This window comes from Panthera uncia, chromosome E1, assembly GCF_023721935.1.
Source record: "Panthera uncia isolate 11264 chromosome E1, Puncia_PCG_1.0, whole genome shotgun sequence".
NCBI lineage: Eukaryota > Metazoa > Chordata > Mammalia > Carnivora > Felidae > Panthera > Panthera uncia.
The window spans coordinates 12,413,821-12,435,201 of NC_064814.1; the positions used below are offsets into that span (position 1 = coordinate 12,413,821).

Genomic DNA, 21,381 nt, shown 5'->3' on the forward strand with positions numbered 1-21,381 from the left:
ACAAATCTCAGTACTTTACCATGAGTTCAAGGGCAAAGAGTGGGTACGTCATTTTGTCTAAGTCACAGTTTAAGTACACATTAGGCACTCGAAAAAATGTTTGTGGATGAATGGGGTAGATAATGGATGGAAGAGCAAACAGATATAGGCATTAACTAATGTAACAATTAGCTATTAAAGTTCAAAGAAATTTCTGGGTTATGCAGGAAGCTGAGGTGGGTTTCTGGCTAGTTCTAGGGGTGGCAGAATTTACATGGTTCTAGGGGTATAGAGAAAGGCTGGTGTCTGGTCTGAGAAATAAGCATTGATCTAGGCATGGGGAAGTCCCATGTAGGTTACAAGCCTACTCCCAAAATCTTTGTTTCCAATCTCAACAGTGAAGACCAGGATCTGCAACACCCACCCCACCCCTTGAGAGGAACAATAAAGGTGGAAGAGGTTTGCCTCCAGGAGGAAGAAGTGCAAGAAGAAAGGAGACAGAGAATTGTTCTTACAGATTTATTATAATCTATACGCTGCTTCTTTGGCTTTTGCTCTACCACACACACATGCTCAAATACTCAAGAGAGCCCTGATGAGTGGCCCAAGCACAAAGATTACAGCCAATTGGTAGGAAGTCAGGAGCCCCACCAGTCTACTCTCCTATCCTGCCATCTGATGGAGCCATACTCAAGTGCCTAGGAAAAAAGAAATAAAACATAAAAGGACATGTAAAAAGAGTTTCTAGGAAAGTTCAGAGATCCTGGAGACCCCACAGCTAAGAGCTGGCAAAGACCCCAGCCCTAGCTTTTCAGAGCGACTGGAAGATGCCCCAGCTTCCTCCCCAGCTCTGCCGTCACAGAAGTTAATTACTTGTTGCATCAGCACTGTCAGAATCATCCTAGGGAAAGAAAAAAAGACAAAAGCGCCTGTAGAATCTGCAAAGAGTGAACATTTGTGTTCACAAACTCTACTCACTCCCTCCCGCTCACCAAGTTTTCTTTTGTGATTTTCTAAATCATACCATTTCCTGGTAGGCTAACAGAAGGATTTATACTTTCAAAAATAAAATAAACCACTGGCACTCAATTAACAACACTGTGTCAACCATCACATGGTTTCAGAATTTCAATTCAGGCCACTGCTCCTTACAACTGTGAATGCAGTCAACAGGGCCAGGTCTGCTCTAGGATAGAGAAGTAGAGGGGAGATGGGAGGGAGAAGGGTCTTGCTGGGGTTTTCTACAGCCTGGAGAAGAATATTCAACCTCCTGTGTCAAATCCAAATTTGGCTGACATGCACTGAGAAAAGTATGGTGTGCCAAGGACCATAACAAGAGCTTTCTAGTATCTTATTTTTTAGGGCTAAAAGGAAACCAAAGGGTTGAAAGGCAGGCTTTACTCACATCCAGGTCATCCATGCCAGGGGGAGGTCTCTTGATGCTGACCTTCTTCAAAAGCTAGTAGGAAGAGAAAAATGATTACAAAAGAAAAGAAGGGCAAGGGAAGAGCAACCTGTATGTTGATGGACCACAGGAGAATGGTCCCAGCCAGGCAACTGCCTTATCTGTACAGCCCCTAACACATCACTGGAATGAACTGGAGAAAAGTAAATCGATCCCCTTTTTAAAAGGATGTTGAAACACACACACAGCATCCTTCTTACTAATGCAGGTTACAGTCTGTTAGTATTTTGGCAACTTGAATAAATAGTAGCCGAAATTCTAAAACCAAATAATATATGGCAGGGCACAATTTATTTGTTTTATGATGTAAATTTTTATACTGCTTAGTTTGAGCTTCCCATGAAGTTGTCTGGCTCAGGAAACACACACACACAGAAAATAGAAGAGAGAACAAGAATGACAGAAAAGTTGGTAAAGGTTTTGCCAAACTTTTTCAGAATTCTGTGACTAATGCATGAATCCAAGTGTACAGTTTCACTAATATTCATTTCTCCCATCCCTCCTAAAGAAACATCACACAAAATATGTAAACAATATGAGCACGAATGAGACAAGCTCATCTATCTCTGTCTAGCCCTGATGACAGTCCTCCGTATGAGCAGAGACACAGAGAATGATCAAGATGGGCAGAAAATGGCATTACCTCTGCATAGTGTTCCACCTGAGCCAGCTCCACCTCTTCATCCCCCTCCCAGTCTCTCCAGTTATCAAAGTCCACAGACAACCACACCGGCTGCAAGAGGAAAGTATAGAGCATCACAAGTGCACAGAAGAACATGGCCGTGTGCACAGGAGCATGCTTAGGGGCAAAGAAGGCCATTGGGGGTACAGTCTTCCTTCCCCACAGCACCTCTTTGACTAGCCCCTTTCCAGGATGCCATCATCATCATCCGCAAAGATTTGCCAGGAATCTACTAAGTGTGAAGCACAATGCCAGGCATTATAGGAGATGGAAAAGCATAGAAATTTGGCCCTCCAGAAGCTGACTGAATAGAGGTATAATACCTCTAGAAAGATAAGTGTGTCATAAAATACTATAGGAATCAACCAAGGAAGACAGACAAGCTGCATCCCCTGGAGTTGGAGATAACCCTTGGAGGCCTGTGTTCTAAGTTCTTATAAACAAGAAAAGAAGTTACTCACTCATTGATTTTAACAGCTATTTATTGAACACATACTATGGGCCAGACTCTGAGCTTGGCATTGCAATTCTAAAAGGTTTAACAGAGGGGTACCTGGGTGGCTCAGTTGGCTGAGCGTCCGACGTCAGCTCAGGTCATGATCTCACAGTTTGTGGGTTTGAGCCCCATGTTGGACTTTGCGATGACAACGCAGAGCCTGCTTTGGATTCTCTGTCTTCCTCTCTCTCTGCCCCTCCCCTACTCTTTCTCTCTCTTTCTCTCCCTCTCAAAAATAAATAAATGTTAACAAAATTAATTCAAGAAAATGTTTAATATATATAGTCCCAGCCATCACAAACCAAGTGGGGAAGGGAAATTTAAATAAATCATTATAATAATAACAGCGTGGAAAGGGTGGTGGTGGCTTACGCAGGGGATATTATGGAAACACAGAAAGGAACTATAGGAGCCCAGGCTTCTTAGAGTAGCAGAGACTTAAAGGATGTGCAAGGGTTAGGTGGGCACAGGTAGTGATGATGGCTTTCCAGGAAGAAGGCACAGCATGAGCAAAGATAAAGTAATGACAAATAGCCTGGTGTGTGCAAAAGAGTTGCAAGACATTTGCTATGGCTAGAATGTAAAGTTTAGGGCAGAGACTAATGGGATATGATGCTCCAGAAGGGAGGAATAGCTTATATGTCACGCTGTGGTGCTTGGATTTCAACCCAAAGAGCAGAAGTGACAAGTTCAAATGCCTGAAAGAGGGTGCTAATGAAAAGGAGTAAAGTGCAGTGCACATCCTCCATTTAAAGCCCCATTTGGGAATTTATTTATTTATAAAGTAATTCTCTACATCCAGTATGGGGCTTGAATTCACAGCCCCAAGATCAACAGTCGCATGCTCTACCAACTGGACCGGTCAGGTGCCCCTGGCATTTGGGAATTTAGGCCAGTGTGATCAGAATCTCCATTTTCTTCTTCTTCTTTTTTTTTTTCAAAGATTTTACTTTTAAGTAATCTCTATACCCAACATGGGCCTCAAACTCACAACCCTGAGATCAAGAGACGCATGCTGGGCCGACTGAGCCAGCCAGGTACCGTTCAAATGTGTGTTTTAGATAGGCCATGCTGGGAGCAGTGCAAAGGATGGATTGAGGGTAGGACTGAAAATATGCAATAAACCTCACCCACTGATGGATGAGGCCTGAATTAGAAGAGATGAAGTAACAGACTCAAGAATATTTAGGAAGTCAAGTAGGACCTCGTGAGTGACTGAATGTTGGTGCGAAAGGAGCCAAGGGTGATTCCCAGATCTATGTCCCCAGGTACACAAAGAGCAGAGGAGAAAGAGCAGGCCATTCCCCACACACCTACTTTGATATCCTCTTTGGTGAGTCGAGGCCAGGCCACCTTCTCCTTCCATTTCCTCACAAAACAAGTAATGGAACGACCGGAGCGTTTATCCTGGGAGTCCTGCCAGATAGACAGCCTCATTGTTAGGATCTGAGGTGTAGAATGAATCTCCAATTTCCCAAGCAGCCTTTCCATCCAGACCTTACTGTCCTGTCCCACCCTTACCTTGGAGTTCACCTTAGCATAGAACTCAATCTCATTGTACAACTCCACTCCATCCGCATTCTTGCAGCTGAGGAGACAATGCAGCTGAGGAAATGCGGCAGGCTGAGCATGGGCACATTAGGAGAAAGGAAAGGTTCCTGGAAACCAGGCCCTCCAGAGAGGAGGGCCATTACCTGAACACAATGCGGTGGTCTTCGATGAGCACGTGGACATCGGTGCTATCCTCAACACAAAACTCCATGAACACATATTTGGGCCTGTCATACCACAGCGTCCTGGCATGCTGCCTGAAGAGGAGTTGCGGTGGGGCTTCATAGGAGTGGCATAGGGAAGACAGGGGGCATTGGGGAAGGGGGGGGGATTTTAGGGACGTTTTATGCCATGGCCCTGTCAAAGTGGAGCTAAGTGAGACAGAAGGAAGTGAAAGGGGCGTGATGGGAGTGGGGAGGAGGGGGGGGGTGAACCTAGGGAGAATCGAGAGTGCAAAAGTTGAGAGGTAGGGAGTTATGGAGAACATTCAGGTCACTTCCCTCACCACCCGAAAGTTATAGAGACCCGGAGTCTGGGGTTTCCATGGGACCTCGCAGGGCCCAGAGCGCCCAGAAAATGGTGGGACAAGGAATCTCCAGGGAAAAGGGCGACTGGAAACACTCACCTTGCCATGGCGGCTCCTGCTACCCGGTGGCGTTTGGAGTCCGAAGCAGAGACCGCTATCTTTAGATACTGGGGACGCCCCCAGCAGCTGCCTCTCCTTATATGGTCGGGGAAGGCCTTAGAGGAAGGGGGGATGTGGCCACACAGCCAAGGGATCTGCACTCCAGAGAGACTCTGGGAGAGCATAATCCCGGCAGTCCTTCACATCTCTGGGTCTCCAGAAATGTTCAGGTTAGGAATAGACCACCCACCCACGGGGACCAGGGCAAGAGCCACACTAGATAACGTGCACACCGAATAACTTGCTCCTGGCTTCATTCACTCGTTTCTCCAACTCTCAGGGCACTCAGTGTCTGATTCACGATAGGCGCTCAATAAAAAATTATCAGCCCCAGTTAAATCCCCTGGGAAGGCCCGCCCCAGGTGACCATAAACTGTCTGACGTATGTGCCCCGCCCACCCGCTCCTGCGGGTTTCCCAGACAGCTCGCCGTTGCCATGGCAGTGAGGGGGCGCGGCTGACGTGCGGCGGCGTTTCCGGGAAGATGGCGGCTGTCGAAGCGTCTGCGGAGCCGGTAATGGTGGTAGCTGCCGTTGGTCCAAAGGCGAAGGACGAAGAGGAAGAGGAAGAGGAGTCGCCGCCACCTTGCGAGGCGGTGCGCTGGGCCCCGGTGGGGGCAGTGGCGGAGGCCGGGCCTGGGACAGCTGCGTTCTCGGAAGAGGCGGCAGCCGAGGAGCCAGGCGCGGCCCCGGGCTCCCCTCCCGACTCTCCCGGCCGGACGCTGCGGCGGCTGCGGGCTGAGCGGCGGCGGCTGGACTCGGCGCTGCTTGCGCTGTCCTCGCACTTCGCGCAAGTGCAGTTCCGCCTGCGCCAGGTGGTGCGCGGTGCGCCCGCGGAGCAGCAGCGCCTCCTGCGCGAGCTCGAGGACTTCGCTTTCCGCGGTTGCCCGCACGTCCTGGGTTATGGGGGGTCCGAGGACCCCGCCAGCGACGATGGCGATGGGTTGCCAGGGGACCGGCCACGATTGCGGGGCGAGAACCAGGTGAGCATCTGGGCCAGACCCCTAGGGACAGGGGCATAGGGGGTTGGGTGGGTGGCGATGCTGAACCGGACCAAGGTAGCAGCGGTGAGAAGCCGGCTGGTCTCGGTGAGTACTTCGCGCGTTGGAGACGAGGAGATAAGACAGGTGTGCGAGGTTTGCTGAAGGGCAGGAGGACCCCGAGGCCTGGGAACCTCATTGTGAGGGGTGTCCACCTAGGGTGTGGAAAGAGATGCAGGTGTGGTGACGTGCGGGACAGAAGAGTGGTGAGCAAAGAGTATTCAAAGGGCAACAGGGCAACCAACCAAAGCAGTGCTGCTCCCCCTCACCTTGCCGTGGCCTCATAAAGTACCCAACGCCCGAGCACATTTGTTGATAGAGTACCCCGACCTGGGGCTGAGAACATTGGCTAATGAAGGGTAAGTGAATTGGAATCCATGGAAATTTAGACCTCTTGCCTGTTCCTACTTTCCTGGAATCTAGAAAACGTCTTTAATCTTTAGGCTTTTGTGGGGGCAGAAGCTTTGTTGAACAGCAGGATCACTTAGTAAATGAAAAAAAACACAACTCCTGATTATAGCCTTTCCTACAGCTGGAATTTTAAACCTCCTTGCCCATCCTGCCTAATAACTAGGTATTAGATAGGAAGCCCCTTTGGTAACTGTGACAAGATCTGTTCAGTTAGCCTCCACTGAGTAATGGGAGTCTGTATGCCAATGCCATTTCCTTAACAGTCTTTGAATCTCTGGAAGTGCACAGTTGCAGATAGCTTATTGGAGGTGTTGAAGAGACTTGGCCGTCTTCTCCACATTTTCATTCTTCAAGTTACTACCTGTACGTGGCTTTCTTCCCACTTAAATTGGGTTTAACCAAGGCTTATCAGTAGCAGATACTGACTTGCTTATTTTAACCTGAAATGTTTCCAGTGCAATCCTGTGTTTGTGGTTCCACCCTCCTCTCCGTATACCCGCAGCTCCTGGCACAAGGAGCAGCCACCTCAAATTGCCAGACTTTTAAAGAGTAGAAAGGAGTAGAAAGGATTACTGTAACCAGGCCCTTGTTCAGGAGCAAGAAGCATCAGAGTTTCTGTGTGGATGTGGTGCTCTTTTGGTTGTTCATTTTCTCTTTCAGAAGCAGAGTACAACTTTAAAAAAAAAAAAAAAAAAGTGCTCACCGGGCGCCTGGGTGGCTCAGTCAGTTAAGTGTCTGACTCTTGATTTCTGCTCAGGTCATGATGCCATGGTTGGTGAGATCAAGCCCCATGTCAGGCTCTGCACTGACAGCACAGAGCATGCTTGGGATTCTCTCTCTCTCTCTCTCTCTCTCTGCCCCTCCCCTGCACATGCTCTCTCTCAAAATAAATAAGGAAAAATTAGGAAAAAAAGCAGTGCTCAAAATACCACTTTGGTACCACCTGTTTATGCGTTAATGAATGCACAGAAGATTACATAAAATATCTAAGTGGGGGGACATGTTTGAACCAGATGATATACTTCTTGTTAGTTCCAGATTTTTTTAAACCAGTATTTCCTCTCACTTCATACTGGAAATCATTTCCACTATTTTCTGCCTTGAACCAGAGCTCGTTTTTCTCTATTACACTTGTTTGCCCACATTCCAATAAATAACACGCTGTAACTGCCATGGTGCCATGGCAGGAGACAGAGTTCAGCAGACATACTCGTGAAAACAGAATCAGGATTCATGGCTGTTTTTTTTTTCTTCTTCTTCCTTGGCTTAATGAAGTTAGGATACAGTGAAAACAAAAACAGAGCTTCCCTGTACTTTCTCCTTGGGCTGGCTAGACAGCTTCCTCCAGTCAGAGCTCATTATTTGGAATGTGTCGTTCTGTACCTGTTTTAGTTCAGTAACATACAGCAAATGTGTGTTGAGAGTTTATCCTGTGCCAAACACCATGCTAGGCAACAGGGGTACAAAGTCAAGGCCTTTGCCCTTAAGGAGTTCATAGACTGGGGGAGACAGAATCCTCAACAAAGATTATAATGTGACATGAGCTAGAGAAGTGTGTACACAGCATAGAGTGAGAAATGATCAGCTCTGCCCCGGGAGATCCAGGAAACCAGAAGGATAGCTAGGCCCTCACTCAGCAGGGGATGGGAAAAAGGTTCTAAGAAATGCCAATACTCAGAAAGGTTTGGAGAGGAAGTGTCCTGAGAAAAGGCTTGCTGTCATGTTGAGTAAAGCAAAAGGATTGCTTTTTAAAGAGCTTGAACAAAAAGTTAATTCATTGTTTTTCATTTGTCCTGTCTCATATCTTTTGGAGGGCTTGGTAAGTTCCATTTGAAGGTTAAATTTAATGTCCTATAGACTGCTGGTTGAAAATGCAGCCTTATACCTGCACCTGACTTGCTAGTTTTGTTTTGTTTTGTTTTTGATAATCAAGAAAGTTAAGGAAGAACTAGTATTTGAGAATACATTGGCAAGACTTCACCACCCTGAAGGATTTTTCATCATTTAAATGCAGAATCTGCCTGGTGGCCAACAATGGAGAAAGGAGTCACTGGTCAGGGAAACTTACCAGACTCTTTTTTTTTTTTTTTTCCTTTCTTTTTTAACATGGTTACCTTCCCACCCCTGTTGCTTGGCTTTTGGATTTTATTTTTCACTGCCCCAGGCACCTGCTTTAATTCTTTTGATTGTGCGAACATCTGTAATACATTGGAGGGGCTTTGAATCTTAAGAAAACTGGTTATGAGGGGTACTTGGCTGGTTCAGTCGATAGAGTATGCAACTCTTGATCTCAGGGTTGTGAGTTTGAGCCCCTTTGGATGTAGAGATTATTGAAAAATAAAATCTTTAAAAAATAAGAAGAATAAAGAAAACTGATTATGAATTATAAATCTTTTCTCTTACACCCTTATCTCTAGATTCTCTTGCAAAATGTGGCCGCAGAAAGTATTCAGGAGTTGATCTGTGGTAATTGGCTGTGGAGGATGGCATGTTTAATTCCTGGGGGGCTGTCTTGTCTAAGATAAATTGTCTCTATCCTAACTAGGCCTTTGTGGAGGGGCTGGGAATGCTGTCTTAACAAAAGGCCTCATTGTATTCATATTCTGTTTCCAATGAGGGACAAATACCTTTTTAAAGAAAACACATTTAATAAATTACTCTGGATGAAATCGTTATTCTCATTTTTGAACCTACGTATGAATTCTGTATTTCCTTAGGATTATATGGAAACACTTTGTTTCAGTAGTCATGGTTAGCTTGCGAGGATTCTTAATGTGCCCTTGTGCCCTGATTTTTTCTTTTCCTATGAAATAGACCTAAGTATTTTCTTGTCTTAGAGTGAGCAGGAGAAACGGGAACGTCTGGAAACCCAAAGGGAGAAGCAGAAAGAACTTATACTGCAGCTCAAAACCCAGCTGGATGACCTGGAAACATTTGCCTATCAAGAGGGCAGTTACGACTCCCTGCCACAGTCCGTGGTCTTGGAAAGACAGCAGGTGAGCAGACACCAGAGAGGCGCCCACCACTACCTAAGGCTACCTTGTCCCTTCCTGTGTTCACAGGACATTCTTTCCTAGCTCGTCCACCCTTGGTCTTACTGAGAATCCCTTTGCTGGCCCAAATCAAAGGGAAATGGGACAAGTCTTCATTCACACATGGAAACACAAATTCCAAAGCTTTCTAATATGTTAACTGAGCTCTTTTTGGTGGTTATACTAATAGTAGTGATATATAATAATCGTTTTGGGGCGCCCGGGTGGCTCAGTCGGTTGAGCGTCCGACTTCGGCTCAGGTCAGGATCTCACAGTTTGTGAGTTCGAGCCCCGCCTCGGGCTCTGTGCTGACAGCTCAGAGCCTGGACCCTGTTTCAGATTCTGTGTCTCCCTCTCTCTGCCCCTTCCCTGCTCGTGCTCTGTCTCTCTCTGTCTCTCAAAAATGAATAAACGTTAAAAAAAAAAAAATTTTTTTTTAAATAATAGTTTTTCATTTGATCATTAAAACAGTTCTACTTGGGCACCTCCTCCAGTGTAAGTTAGCTTTTCCCCACTACCAGTTGATAAGTATTCCAGGAATCCAGACTGGTTTTAATGCCATATTTATTTAAGCAACACCTGGGTAGGCAGGTAAATCTCTGGCAGAAATACAGCTACAGCCTCCCCTACAAACATGTTTATCTCTCACCGTGATGTGGCTGTTTCTCTGGCTTGGCTGGAGTTACATTAACTGGATTTCAAACTGTTCCAAATATTGTCACTAGGGCATTTTGGCTCTAATGCACTTTGATATTTAGTAGAGATTTTTTTTTTTCTTTTAGTTGCCTTGAGTAGGGCAAGAAGGGATGAGGAGAACTAGAAACTAAAGGAAATCCATATGTATTCTCTTGGAGGCTTTGGGGAAAGCTAACTATGAGGCTTTTTGGACTATCAACCACTTTGGATTACTCACACTGTTATTCTCCTGCAAGTTGCCTGGCCTGGTAGAGAATGTGCAGTGAGAGGAGCCATTTCTGTCTGAGAGGAACCAAGGGTCCTTGTTACTGTAGGAGAAGGAGCTCTGTGCTCTCACCTTGATCAGCAGTCGCATCGTGTCCTCTCCCAGGTTTGGGAGTTCTGTCTGTCGTTGATTTCCATTTAAAGGTAGGAAGCACTCCAGCAAATAACTCCCTTTTCAAGCCCTCTCCTTGAAAATTCTAAAGGGTGTGCCCATTGTTTGTGGTCTTGATAGGTGATCATAGATGAACTAATAAAGAAACTGGACATGAATCTGAATGAGGACATCAGTTCACTGTCCACCGAGGAGCTGCGGCAGCGTGTGGATGCAGCTGTGGCTCAGATTGTCAACCCGGCCCGAGTGAAAGAACAGTTGGTTGAGCAGCTGAAGACTCAGATCCGAGACCTCGAGATGTTCATCAACTTCATCCAAGGTCAGAGGAAGGGATGGGAAGAGCAGGGTGGACAGATGTCATAATAATTATATGTAATCCAAGTACTGGTTCCTAAAGGTGCCCATTCTTCATGTACTGTGTAGGAGGTTTGATCACTCAGTGAGGGAGCCAGCACGGTAGAATAGAAAGAACGTGGATTTTTCTTTTTTTTTTTTTTAAGATTTTATCTTTAAGTAATCTCTACACCCAGTGTAGGGCTCGAACTCACACCCCTAAGATCAAGAGTCACATGCTCCTCCGACTGAGCCAGCCAGATGCCCCAAGAAGATGGATTTTAGAACCAGATAGTTCAGATCCCAGTTCTGCCACTTCCTAGCCTTGGGTCCTTGGGGAGGTTCCTAACCTGTTTAGTCCCGCTCTCCTCACCCCTGAAATGATGATTCACGCTTCCTTCATTCAGCAAATATTTATTGAGCCAGTCACTGTGCCACACAAATCAGATGTTATTTGTAAAAGTCTTACATGTGGTAGGCACTAGTAAATATTCATTTTCCTCCTCTTTGTAACTCCTGCTTACAGATGAAGTGGGAAGCCCACTGCAGGCAGACAGTGCACACTGTGAGTGCAAGGCCAGTGGGAAGACAGGAAGTGGCTCCACCAGAACTGACAGCGGCAGACTGCCTCAAGGAAACAGCAAGAGTAAGTACAGCTTCCAGAATAGGCGAATCCAGAAAGGTAGGAAGTAGATTAGCAGTTACCTAGGGCTTAAGGGGCTGGGGAGAAGTGGGAATGGGAAATGCTAACGGTACAGGGATTGTTTTGGGGATGATGGGTGCACAGCTCTGTAAATACACAAAAAATCACTGAATTATACACTTTAAGTGAGCGGGTTATTTGGTGTGGGAATCACAGTAACAGCTATTATTAACCCAAAACAGTTAGGTCCAGCAACATGCTAGGTGGCTCTTGGCTTCCTGTGGGACGTGTACTGTAGCTCAGAAGCAGGACCGGATCCCAGCCCGTGACCTGTTGAATGTACCTCTGTGCCAGCATGGCCCTAACTGATGAGTCGTTGCATTTTCTGAACAGCAAAGGCAGAAGACGTGAAGAAGGTTCAGGAGACGGGGCTGCACCTCATGCGGCGTGCACTCGCAGTGCTCCAGATCTTTGCCGTTAGCCAGTTTGGTTGCGCCACGGGCCAGATCCCACAAACCCTGTGGCAGAGAAGCCAGGCTGACAGGGACTACTCCCCCTTACTGAAGAGGCTGGAGGTATCAGTAGACAGAGTGAAGCAGCTCGCCCTGAGGCACCAGCCGCACGACCACGTCATCACCTCCGCCAACCTCCAGGACCTCTCTCTGGGAGGCAAGGACGAGCTGACCACGGCCGTGCGGAAGGAGCTGACAGTGGCTGTAAGGGACCTGCTGGCCCATGGACTCTACGCCTCCTCACCGGGGATGAGCCTTGTCATGGCCCCCATTGCTTGTTTGCTGCCAGCCTTCTCCTCAGCCCCTGAGGCCATGCACCCGTGGGAGCTCTTTGTAAAGTACTACCATGCTAAGAACGGCCGTGCTTATGTGGAATCCCCCGCACGGAAGCTCTCCCAGTCCTTTGCCCTGCCAGTTATGGGAGGCACTGTGGTGACCCCCAAGCAGAGCTTACTGACCGCCATCCACATGGTGTTGACGGAGCACGACCCTTTTAAGCGCAGCGCAGACTCAGAGCTCAAGGCCTTGGTGTGCATGGCACTCAATGAGCAGCGGCTCGTGTCCTGGGTGAACCTGATCTGCAAGTCGGGGTCACTCATCGAGCCCCACTACCAGCCCTGGAGCTACATGGCGCACACAGGCTTTGAGAGCGCCCTCAACCTGCTCAGTCGCCTCAGCAGCCTCAAGTTCAGCCTCCCTGTAGACCTGGCCGTGCGCCAGCTCAAGAACATCAAAGATGCCTTTTGAGGAGAGTGCCCTGGCCCTACACCAGTACCTTCCTCAGTAGGGTAGGAACAGATGGTTAGTCTTCTAGGATAGAAACAAAGAGCAAGAGGAGGGGTTTAAAGACAGTTTCCCTTGCCAAATGACTGCAAAGTCTGTTTTCCAACTTAGCATATCAGAAAGAAATGCTGGAAACCCTCCCGCTAAAAGGTTCTGCCCAGGCATGTAACGTCTGGGCACATATGTTAGAGCCTATGTAAAAGAAATCAGCTGCGGCACACAGTGAATGTACCACCGCATCGTGCCACGTCTGAGTTTTACAAAACCCAGGTCACTCTAACCATTCTCTTTATGGTGGTGAGTGACAACATGAGTGAATTGTCGGTCCTGGAAGACATTCCACTTGAGGCTCTTGCCATCCAAGCTGGGAGCCGTATTCCTTCACTTGGAGCAGGTTCGAGAGAGTCCTAAGGCCGGAATTTAAATTCCCTTTATGAATACAGACACCCCTTTTCTTCCTGACCCCAAGGTCAGGGAAGGCCTTGTATTCCTTAGTTGCCTCTAAAACTGGGAATGGGGATATCTGATAACAGCATTTCTAAGGGAGTTAGTTAACCACTGTTAGGCTCAGTGTGAGCCCCTTTTTGGGGGGTAAGAACTGAAATCTGTTCCCGACAAGGTGGCGGCACAGATGATGCTCTTTTGATTCTGGAGCTGGTTATTTATGAGGAATGACCACCATTGGCTGGTACCATGTCCTCTGGCAAATAACCTTTCCCGTACACAACTCCCAACAAGATGCAGACACAATCTTTTTAGAAGTAAATACGTTAGAGCTGTACTCCTCAAGAGAATCCTTGCCCCTAAGTCAAGTGTGAATGGGAACACACTTCAGTGACCAGCAGCAGCTCCCCCCAGGATTGTGAGCCCACTTGTCCCGGAGGCTGGATGATGGAGGCAGTCTGACCATATGTAGATACTGCAGCGGAGGTAGGGACTACAGATCCCTGTTGACAGACAAGGGACTGAGCATTTCCTTGTAAAATGGACTCTAGAGTGATCCCATTTGGTCTTCAGTATTTTAGCCTTTTTAGTTCGTATTTATCATTCAGCTTGCATACTGCTTCAGGACTGACCAAAGATGGGCAAGGTCTATTCCTTTCTGGAAAACCAAATGGGATCTCAACCCTACGGATTCAGCATTGTTTCGTGTATTAAATTGCCAGCTGCACTTTGTGTCTGCACTATTACATAGTGCATTTTAACTTAATTGTTTTTCAACAACATGTTATTTAAGATGTATTATTGATAATTCATTAGAATTAGTCATCCTGTGTGAAGCAGGATAATTGCAAAATGTGGAAAATGATAGATCTGTGGTTGCTAATAAAATCATAGTATTTTATGTAGCTTCTCTGAAAGACCGTAGAGACTCTTGGCTTTGGTTTATAAGTCTGTGTGTTATTAGCTCATCCGATCCAGATCAGTATTTTCTTGAGCAGCGTCTGGCTCTTGGCCTTTCTGCCTCTTCTTGGCCCTCTATCCTGGACCAGGTCAACTTTGGTGGTGGTTTCTTTCTCCCAAATGTTATCATCCCATCTCGCCCAGGCGTGCAGTCTGTTCCCACGGCAAATCTCACCTTGCCTGCCACTTTTGGAGCTGGCACTTTTAAGTCCATTTATCTAGATATCATCCAGGGTGGATGATAAGTGCCGTGACTATGTGGCACAGCCCTGAACCACCCCAGTATTTTTCTAATCCTCACAAAGACTAATTTGTATCAAGGTTTTGATTCTAATCTGTATCAAGCATCATGGGAAGCTGTTTTAGGCCATCCTAACTGAATCCTCACTACTTCTAAGACAAGACCATATTATCTCCATTTTATAGCCGAGTACACTGAGGTTAAACATTTTGTCCAGGTGTATGTGATGGAAGAGCTGAGATTTGTACTCAAGTTGCCCGAATCCAAATCTTATGGTCTTTATATTCTATCATGTGACCTCATTGTATCATGCTGCTTCTAGATCTTTTCTTCCTCTCTCTCCTTTATCCACCCCCTCGCTCCACCGTCACTTTGGGGAAGAGAAGGTATTTCCCACATACCTACCAGAAATTTCAGCTGCCAAGGGACTAGGCCACAAGGAGATGGACAGACAGCCACCGTTCTGTCGAGTTCTTCCTGAAACAAAAAGACAATATGTAGAGACGGAGACAATGCTGCCAGCATCCCAGCAGTCAGATATCTGCTAGTCACTGATATCATCTGCATTATTACTTAGGACAGAACTCTGTCCTTGGCTTGGGGTGAGGCACACAGGACAAGGGAGGAGAGAAGGGAACAGTCAGCCTAGGTCTAAGCATATGCAAGAACAGGATGAAAAAGAATCATGGATATGTATCCATGAAAGTGCAGGCTGCACTGTTATAAAAGTATGATCTGCAAAGCATTTTTTTTTTTTAATTTCTTAAGTTTATTTATTTTGAGAGACAGAGCGAGCGGAGAAAGACAATTCCAAGCAGGCCCTGCGCTGTCAGCACAGAGCCTGACGCGGGGCTTGAACTCCTGAACCATGAGATCTCCACCTGAGCCGAAACCAAGAGTTGGATGCTTAACTGACCAAGCTACCCAGGCGCCCTTGCAAAGCATTCTTAAAGGTAGAGGCAACTGCCTGGCTCAGTTGCTAGAGCATGCAATTCTTTATCTCAGGGTAATAGGTTGAAGCCCCATGTGGGCTGTAGAGGTACTTAAAATCTTAGAAAAAAAGATTTCTAAGGCGTTCTGCATTCATTCATCCTTGAATGCCTGCCAACTGCCTGGGCCAGGCTAGATACTGAGGAAAGAGAGAAAACATACTCCCTGCCCTCAACAAAGACACGATCTAAGGACATTGGGGATTTGGGTAGCTTGTTAAAAATTGCTGGGTCCCATCCTACAGATTTTTATTCCGTTGTTCTGGGGTGTGGCCTGAAAATTCACAGTTCTAAGGTTCTAAGCATCCCAGACTGATGCAGCCGCTTTAGGGACAACACTTTGAGAACCATTGATCCAAACCAAATAAGATGTTCTCTAATAAAGATGAGTATGGATTGGATTGCTCAGGGAGCACAGAAGGAAGAGATTGATTCTGCCTGGGAGAACTCTGGAGTGGCCTTGAAGGATGGATTTGGACAGGGTTTTGCCTAGCTACAGTGGAGGAGAATAAAGACACATGGACCCACCTGAGTAAAGACCCCAGGAATCAAAAAGGTTGGATATTTCAGTAGTTGGGGGTGGGGAGTGGGGAGGGAGTGGTTATGTGAAGATGTGGAAAAATAAGGAATTTAGGCTGCAGGAAAAGAAAGGTGAGTTTAAACTTCGGTACACAGAGCCAATGAAGGATTTCAAGCACAAAAATGGGGAATTTAAGAGTTATGTTGAGGGAAGCTCCCCAAAATAAGCTCTATAGATCATATATGGCTCCACTCCAGACTGAAATTGTTATCTCCTAAGTTAGAAATCCATCTTTCATAAGCATAGCAAGCAATTCAGATCCACATAAAAGTTTGAGGAAGAGAGACACTTGGGTGGCTCAGTCAGTTAAAGCATCTGACTTCAGCTCAGGTCATGATCTGGCGGTTTGTGAGTTCGAGCCCCGCGTCTGGCCTGTGCTGACAGCCCAGAGCCTGCTTCGGGTTCTGTGTCTCCCTTTCTCTCTGCCCCTCCCCTGCTCGTGCTCTGTTTCTCTGTCTCAAAAATAAACATTAAAAAAAAAAAAAAAAAAAAAAAAAGGTTTGAGGAGGAGAAGAAAAAGATCTGAGGCTGGATCATTTAGGGACATTTTCCTTTTCTGGAAAAGGACAGAAAAGATTTAAAAGACAAGGAAAAATTCAGAAGATTTAGTACTAATTTGGGAGAGTGTTTGTGAGAAGAGTCCAAGGCAATTATGAGATTTCCGGCTGTGGTTTCTATTTTCCAAAAGATATACAGCAGAAGAGGCAGCAGCAGGCTGGGAGCAGACCATGAAGGTGGAAATGGACAGGGTGATGTAGTGTTATTAATAAGAGCACCAGGTCAGGAATGAGAACTTGCTCTTGCACCACCATCTCTGTGACTTTGCTGCTCTAGAGCTGTCCTCTTAGAGGCCAGAGTAGATGATCTCTGGAGGTCCCTTCCAATTCTAAAATGTCATCTTCCGATTTAAAACAAAAGATCTTTTTTTATTTAAAAAAAATTGTTTATGTTTATTTTTGAGAGACAGAACAAGTGGGGGGCGGGGGGAGCGCGGAGAGAGAGATACAGAATCCAACGTAGGGTCCAGGCTTTGAGCTGTCTGAGCAGAGCCCGATGGGGAGCTGAACCCACCAACCGCGAGATCATGACCTGAGAGGAAGCCGGATGCTCAACCGACTGAGCCACCCAGGTGCTCCGAAACAAAATACTGTAATTGAATATAGATATGTAAGTACATAATTATTGTGATAAACCACTGGCATGGGGTGTTGGCTGCAGGGAAAACTGGTCCCTGGAGAGGCTAAGAAGAGAATTGATGAAACCCTGATTTTTCTCATATCTTGCCCAAGACCAATTCTATAGATTCTTTCATGTTCAGAAAAGGAAAAACTGTAAGATGGTTTCCCTTTCTCTTGAACTCCGAAGACAAGTAAAGAACCATCTAAAAACAGTCTTCCAGGGTCACCTCCTGTATCATTTGGTAAAGCTAGGCTACCTAAAAAGCCTAGCACAGAGTAGGTGCTCAGGAATTATCACCATCATCCTTCACCTTCTTCACTGCTTATTCTAGTCGGGAATGCCTGTGACATCGCTAGATTCTAAATATTGGGGGTAAGCACCTTTGCCTAACTGATCTTCGTCTCTCCCCGCTTACGCCAAAAATGCACACTAATACAAGTCCTATTTTTGCTCTCTGACTCAAGTCATAAAAATCTATTTCAAACTGTGTCCCCTTCTAGCGCCAGAAAAAGGAACTGCAACCAAGGGGTGCGGCAGAGCAGTGGAGCCAAAGGTCTGCGCGCTTTAGAGCCTTCCTTGCTCTTCCCACCCACGCGGGAGGAAAGACTTTGCTTCTAGTGGAAGCTACTGATAAAGTTTGATTTGAATAAATGAACGCCCAAGTACTGCTCTCCCCGCCAGAGCTTCTTACGCCCGTAAAGGATTTCAAGAGGTGGGGCGAAACTTGCGGGGCGGGACCGGATGTGAGGTCATACTCCCCGAGGTGAAAGGTTAGCGGAAGTGGGCTTTCTTCCTTTCTGCCGTAGGCTCGAGTAGCTGGTGTCGGTGAGTAGAACCTTGGGCGGGATGTTCCAATCCGCTGCCATCCGCGGCCTGGGGGTCGAGATCCGGGGTGGCGCCGGGCGCTTTCCTTTGCCCGGTCTCCGGAGGCTTCGTAGCGGTCCTATCCTGCGATCAGGGGCCTGCGGGCGGCCTGGGCCAAGACGGCAGTGAGCGCAGCCTTGGCTTCTGGGCCCACATCCCTGGCTTGGCAGGTTTCTGAACGGCCCCTTCTCCTTCCCCTGCAGAGATGGGCAAATTCATGAAACCCGGGAAGGTGGTGCTGGTCCTGGCCGGACGCTACTCCGGACGCAAGGCGGTCATCGTGAAGGTACCCTCCTCGCGAGCCTCTGCGCGCCTACATCCCAGGAACGGGGCTGGTTTCGGAAGGCCTGCAAGCGTGGAAGTCAAGAGCTAGCTTGGGGGCATTGGTCACTGAGCATTGCGGGTGGGAGTGAGTGATCGGGGCTCTTGAGAGAGAAAAATGCAAAATACAAACAGATGTGAGTTGAATTGGGCGCCCAACATATAATGGGTTCTCTACTAAAGAGGCTTTAAAAAATAATAACGCCCGGCGTTTATCGAGCGCTTGCTTGGTATCTGGCACTGCTTTCCAGGTGGTGTCATGCCCAGTCCTTGAGGTAACCGTAGGGGATTCTTTTCTACTGCTGATGTCTGGAGACGTTAAGTAACTCAACTGAAGTAAAACATTAAGTGCTGCAGGTGGGATTCTGTAAAAAGAGGAGAAATTGTTTCTAGACAAAACGATCACTTAGCATATTCTAGCCCTCCGTTCTTTGCCTTCTGCCTACATTTTGTGGCCTCTTGTGAGATTTTGCTAAGCTCTGGCCAAGCACTTGCTTTTGGTTGTTGTGGGACCACTGGGACACCCTTTGTTTCCCTTCCCTCATCTGTCTGAGACTGGTTTCTGGAGTTAGACCACCAACTAGCCATGTAATTGTAGAAGTTAAGAGATGTTAAGTCCTAAGAACCAGTGCTTGATAGAAAGCAAACACTCCATACATGCTAATTATTGTTAGTTTTAAATCACTTAGCTCCCACAAGCCTTTCCAGATTCTTGGTGGGAATGAATACGACCCAATACTGTTTGGGCATCTAGCCTAGCACTCAGAATGTCTGCTTTGCGCAGTTTTTCCAGTAGCGGGTCTCAGATTGGGAGTGGGGGTATTCTTTTTATACATGGCCTGCATTTAGCACAGTGCCTCAGTAGGCCCTCGGTTACTAACATGTGATTCTTGCTTGTTCAGAACATCGATGATGGCACCTCAGACCGTCCCTACAGCCACGCTCTGGTGGCTGGAATTGACCGCTATCCCCGCAAAGTGACAGCTGCCATGGGCAAGAAGAAAATCGCCAAGAGGTCAAAGATCAAGTCTTTTGTGAAAGTTTATAACTACAATCACCTCATGCCCACAAGGTGAGCATATCAAGAATGGTTATGAAAGTGACTTTCTTTTCTCCCCTCTGGCCTGCTGAATAAAGAGACAACTTTCAACTTTGCAGCCATTCCAGTGTGGGGAAGAGACATTTTCATGTGTGACTTACAAAGTGGTCATGGTTTCAAGTGCTGCCTCTTTTTTTTTTTTTAAATGTTATTTTTGAGAGAGCACAAGTGGGAGAGAGGCAGAGAGAGACAGAATCTGAAGCAGGCTCCAGGCTCTGAGCTGTCAGCACAAAGCCCGACGTGGGGCTCGAACCCACAAACTGTGAGATCCTGACCTGAGCGGATGTCGGACACTCGGCCGACTGAGCCACCCAAGCGCCCCCCCCAGTGTTGCCTCTTTAATTCAGTGTGGAGCTGTGTTCTGTCATTTTCTGTGGTGACTTCCCTTACTGGGCCAAGCAGGATTGAAAAATCTTTTCCAAGCTTGCTCTTGATCTGTCTCCTCACCTGAAAATTCTAGAAGTGTTAGGTAAAGACTGCTGCATTTGTTTGCAATCACGATAAATACAGGCACGGGATCTGGCCTGCTGTCTTCCACTATTCCACTTTCAAGGATAGTTTTTATAGGCTTTCAAAAATTGTTGATAAATAAAGGAAAGCAAACCTCTCCCCAACTGATTCCACTTGGCTCTCAAGCCCTTGAGTTCCTGGCCGTTCACAGTATTGTGTGCCATTCATGCTATCTTGGTGTATAGGTTATAAGGAAATAAAAACATTTGAGAGAGTCCTGAACGATAATTGCCAAAACCCAGCAGTGTGTGCCTTACAGTTTGGTACCGGTGGCTGCATGTTTACTCTTAATTGGCTGTCTTAAAAGGGCATTGCTGTTTCTCAGGTGCTGGGAAACAGACCTCGGTAACTAGTCACCCAGCTTTTGCATTCTCATAATGAGGCTAACCCTTCCCCGGGCACAACTTGAACACCACTAAATAAAAAGGCTCCAAACAGGAAGCTGGCCAACCACCATGATTAAAGTGACAATCCTTAGCCAGAAAAATAGTCACTGTGGAAAGTTGAGAATGAAACGTGAAGTATTTTCATGGCTTGAGTCTTTTTAAATTGGCAGTTTCCAAAAAATATCATCAGGACTTTGGCACAGCTTTTGCGGATTGCTCTGTGGAGACAGACCCTGCCATCCCAATGTCCCAGACTGTGTGAAGGCCCTGGCCGCATGTGGGCTGATCTTCCCTCCCCACTGTTGTCCCCAGGTACTCTGTGGATATCCCCTTGGACAAAACTGTTGTCAACAAGGATGTCTTCAGAGACCCTGCTCTTAAACGCAAGGCCCGACGAGAGGCCAAGGTCAAGTTCGAGGAGAGGTAAATAGCTTTGGTAGTGGATGTTGGGAATATGGTATCCATATCCTCCATGAAGGGAATTGAGTTTCACTGTTCTCATTGGTGTCCTTTTCTTTCTGTCTAGGTACAAGACCGGCAAGAACAAATGGTTCTTCCAGAAGCTGCGGTTTTAAGTTTGTTTTGTTTCAGTCATTAAAAATACCAAAAAAAAAAAAAAAAAAAAATCACTGTCTGCTTGTAGCATGTATTATTAGACTGTTGAAGAACATTCATATGATAAGACGTTGGGTGGTGGGTGAGAGGAGAGGTTGTGGGAAAGTATATAAAATAGCGCTTTTGTGAGATTTGGACTACTTATGTCCTCCTCCTGATAATCCTTTAATCATCTGACCGCCCTCGGTGGGTAAGGCGTGAGCTACTGAATGATTTCCCAAAAAAAGACTACTACTGATGTGTAGGTGCAGAGTTGTTTAGCATCCCTGGCTTCAACCTGTTACCTACATAGAGAACCTGGGCCACTCTCCTCCCTCCACCCTCCATTGTGAACACCTACAGGCCCCTCTCAGCAGGCACTGATTACTTTGGATTGAGAGACACTAATCTGAGGTTCTCTGAACAATGACAAGGTGCTGAAGTCCCACTCTTGAGGTTTAGTAGGTCAGAATTTCAAGCAGGTTGTCCAGTGATCCCTGTGCTGCTGTGATGAGGCCCACACTGGAGAACT

The 21,381-nt window shown here is 46.7% G+C and overlaps 2 protein-coding genes across 8 annotated transcripts; one reads left to right on the forward strand and one right to left on the reverse strand.

Moving 5' to 3' along the window:
• Positions 1-484: 484 nt before the first annotated feature.
• Positions 485-5,342, reverse strand: PTGES3L (prostaglandin E synthase 3 like). Of its 4 annotated transcripts, XM_049636189.1 has the most exons (8): positions 4,799-5,342; positions 4,317-4,430; positions 4,144-4,210; positions 3,940-4,038; positions 2,088-2,177; positions 1,385-1,438; positions 853-880; positions 485-677 (listed from the first exon to the last, which is right to left on the reverse strand). In XM_049636189.1, the coding sequence occupies exons 1-8, from the start codon at positions 4,981-4,983 to the stop codon at positions 670-672; spliced, it is 645 nt and encodes a 214-aa protein (XP_049492146.1). In that variant the 5' UTR covers positions 4,984-5,342; the 3' UTR covers positions 485-669. The 4 variants fall into 4 exon arrangements, with proteins under 4 accessions (XP_049492146.1, XP_049492145.1, XP_049492148.1 ...); XM_049636188.1 differs by having other exon boundaries at positions 3,940-4,210; XM_049636191.1 differs by having other exon boundaries at positions 3,940-4,210; positions 4,317-4,452.
• On the forward strand, positions 5,341-20,881 carry LOC125926594 (60S ribosomal protein L27). 4 transcript variants are annotated; one of them, XM_049636177.1, is made up of 8 exons: positions 5,341-5,839; positions 9,145-9,303; positions 10,532-10,730; positions 11,271-11,390; positions 18,143-18,225; positions 19,163-19,332; positions 20,568-20,678; positions 20,782-20,881. In XM_049636177.1, exons 1-8 carry the CDS (start codon positions 5,342-5,344, stop codon positions 20,828-20,830), a joined length of 1,389 nt encoding a protein of 462 aa, XP_049492134.1. In that variant the 5' UTR covers position 5,341; the 3' UTR covers positions 20,831-20,881. The 4 variants fall into 4 exon arrangements, with proteins under 4 accessions (XP_049492134.1, XP_049492133.1, XP_049492135.1 ...); XM_049636176.1 differs by lacking the exons at positions 18,143-18,225; positions 19,163-19,332; positions 20,568-20,678; positions 20,782-20,881 and adding an exon at positions 11,781-14,036; XM_049636179.1 differs by lacking the exons at positions 5,341-5,839; positions 9,145-9,303; positions 10,532-10,730; positions 11,271-11,390 and adding an exon at positions 17,808-17,900.
• Positions 20,882-21,381: the final 500 nt, after the last annotated feature.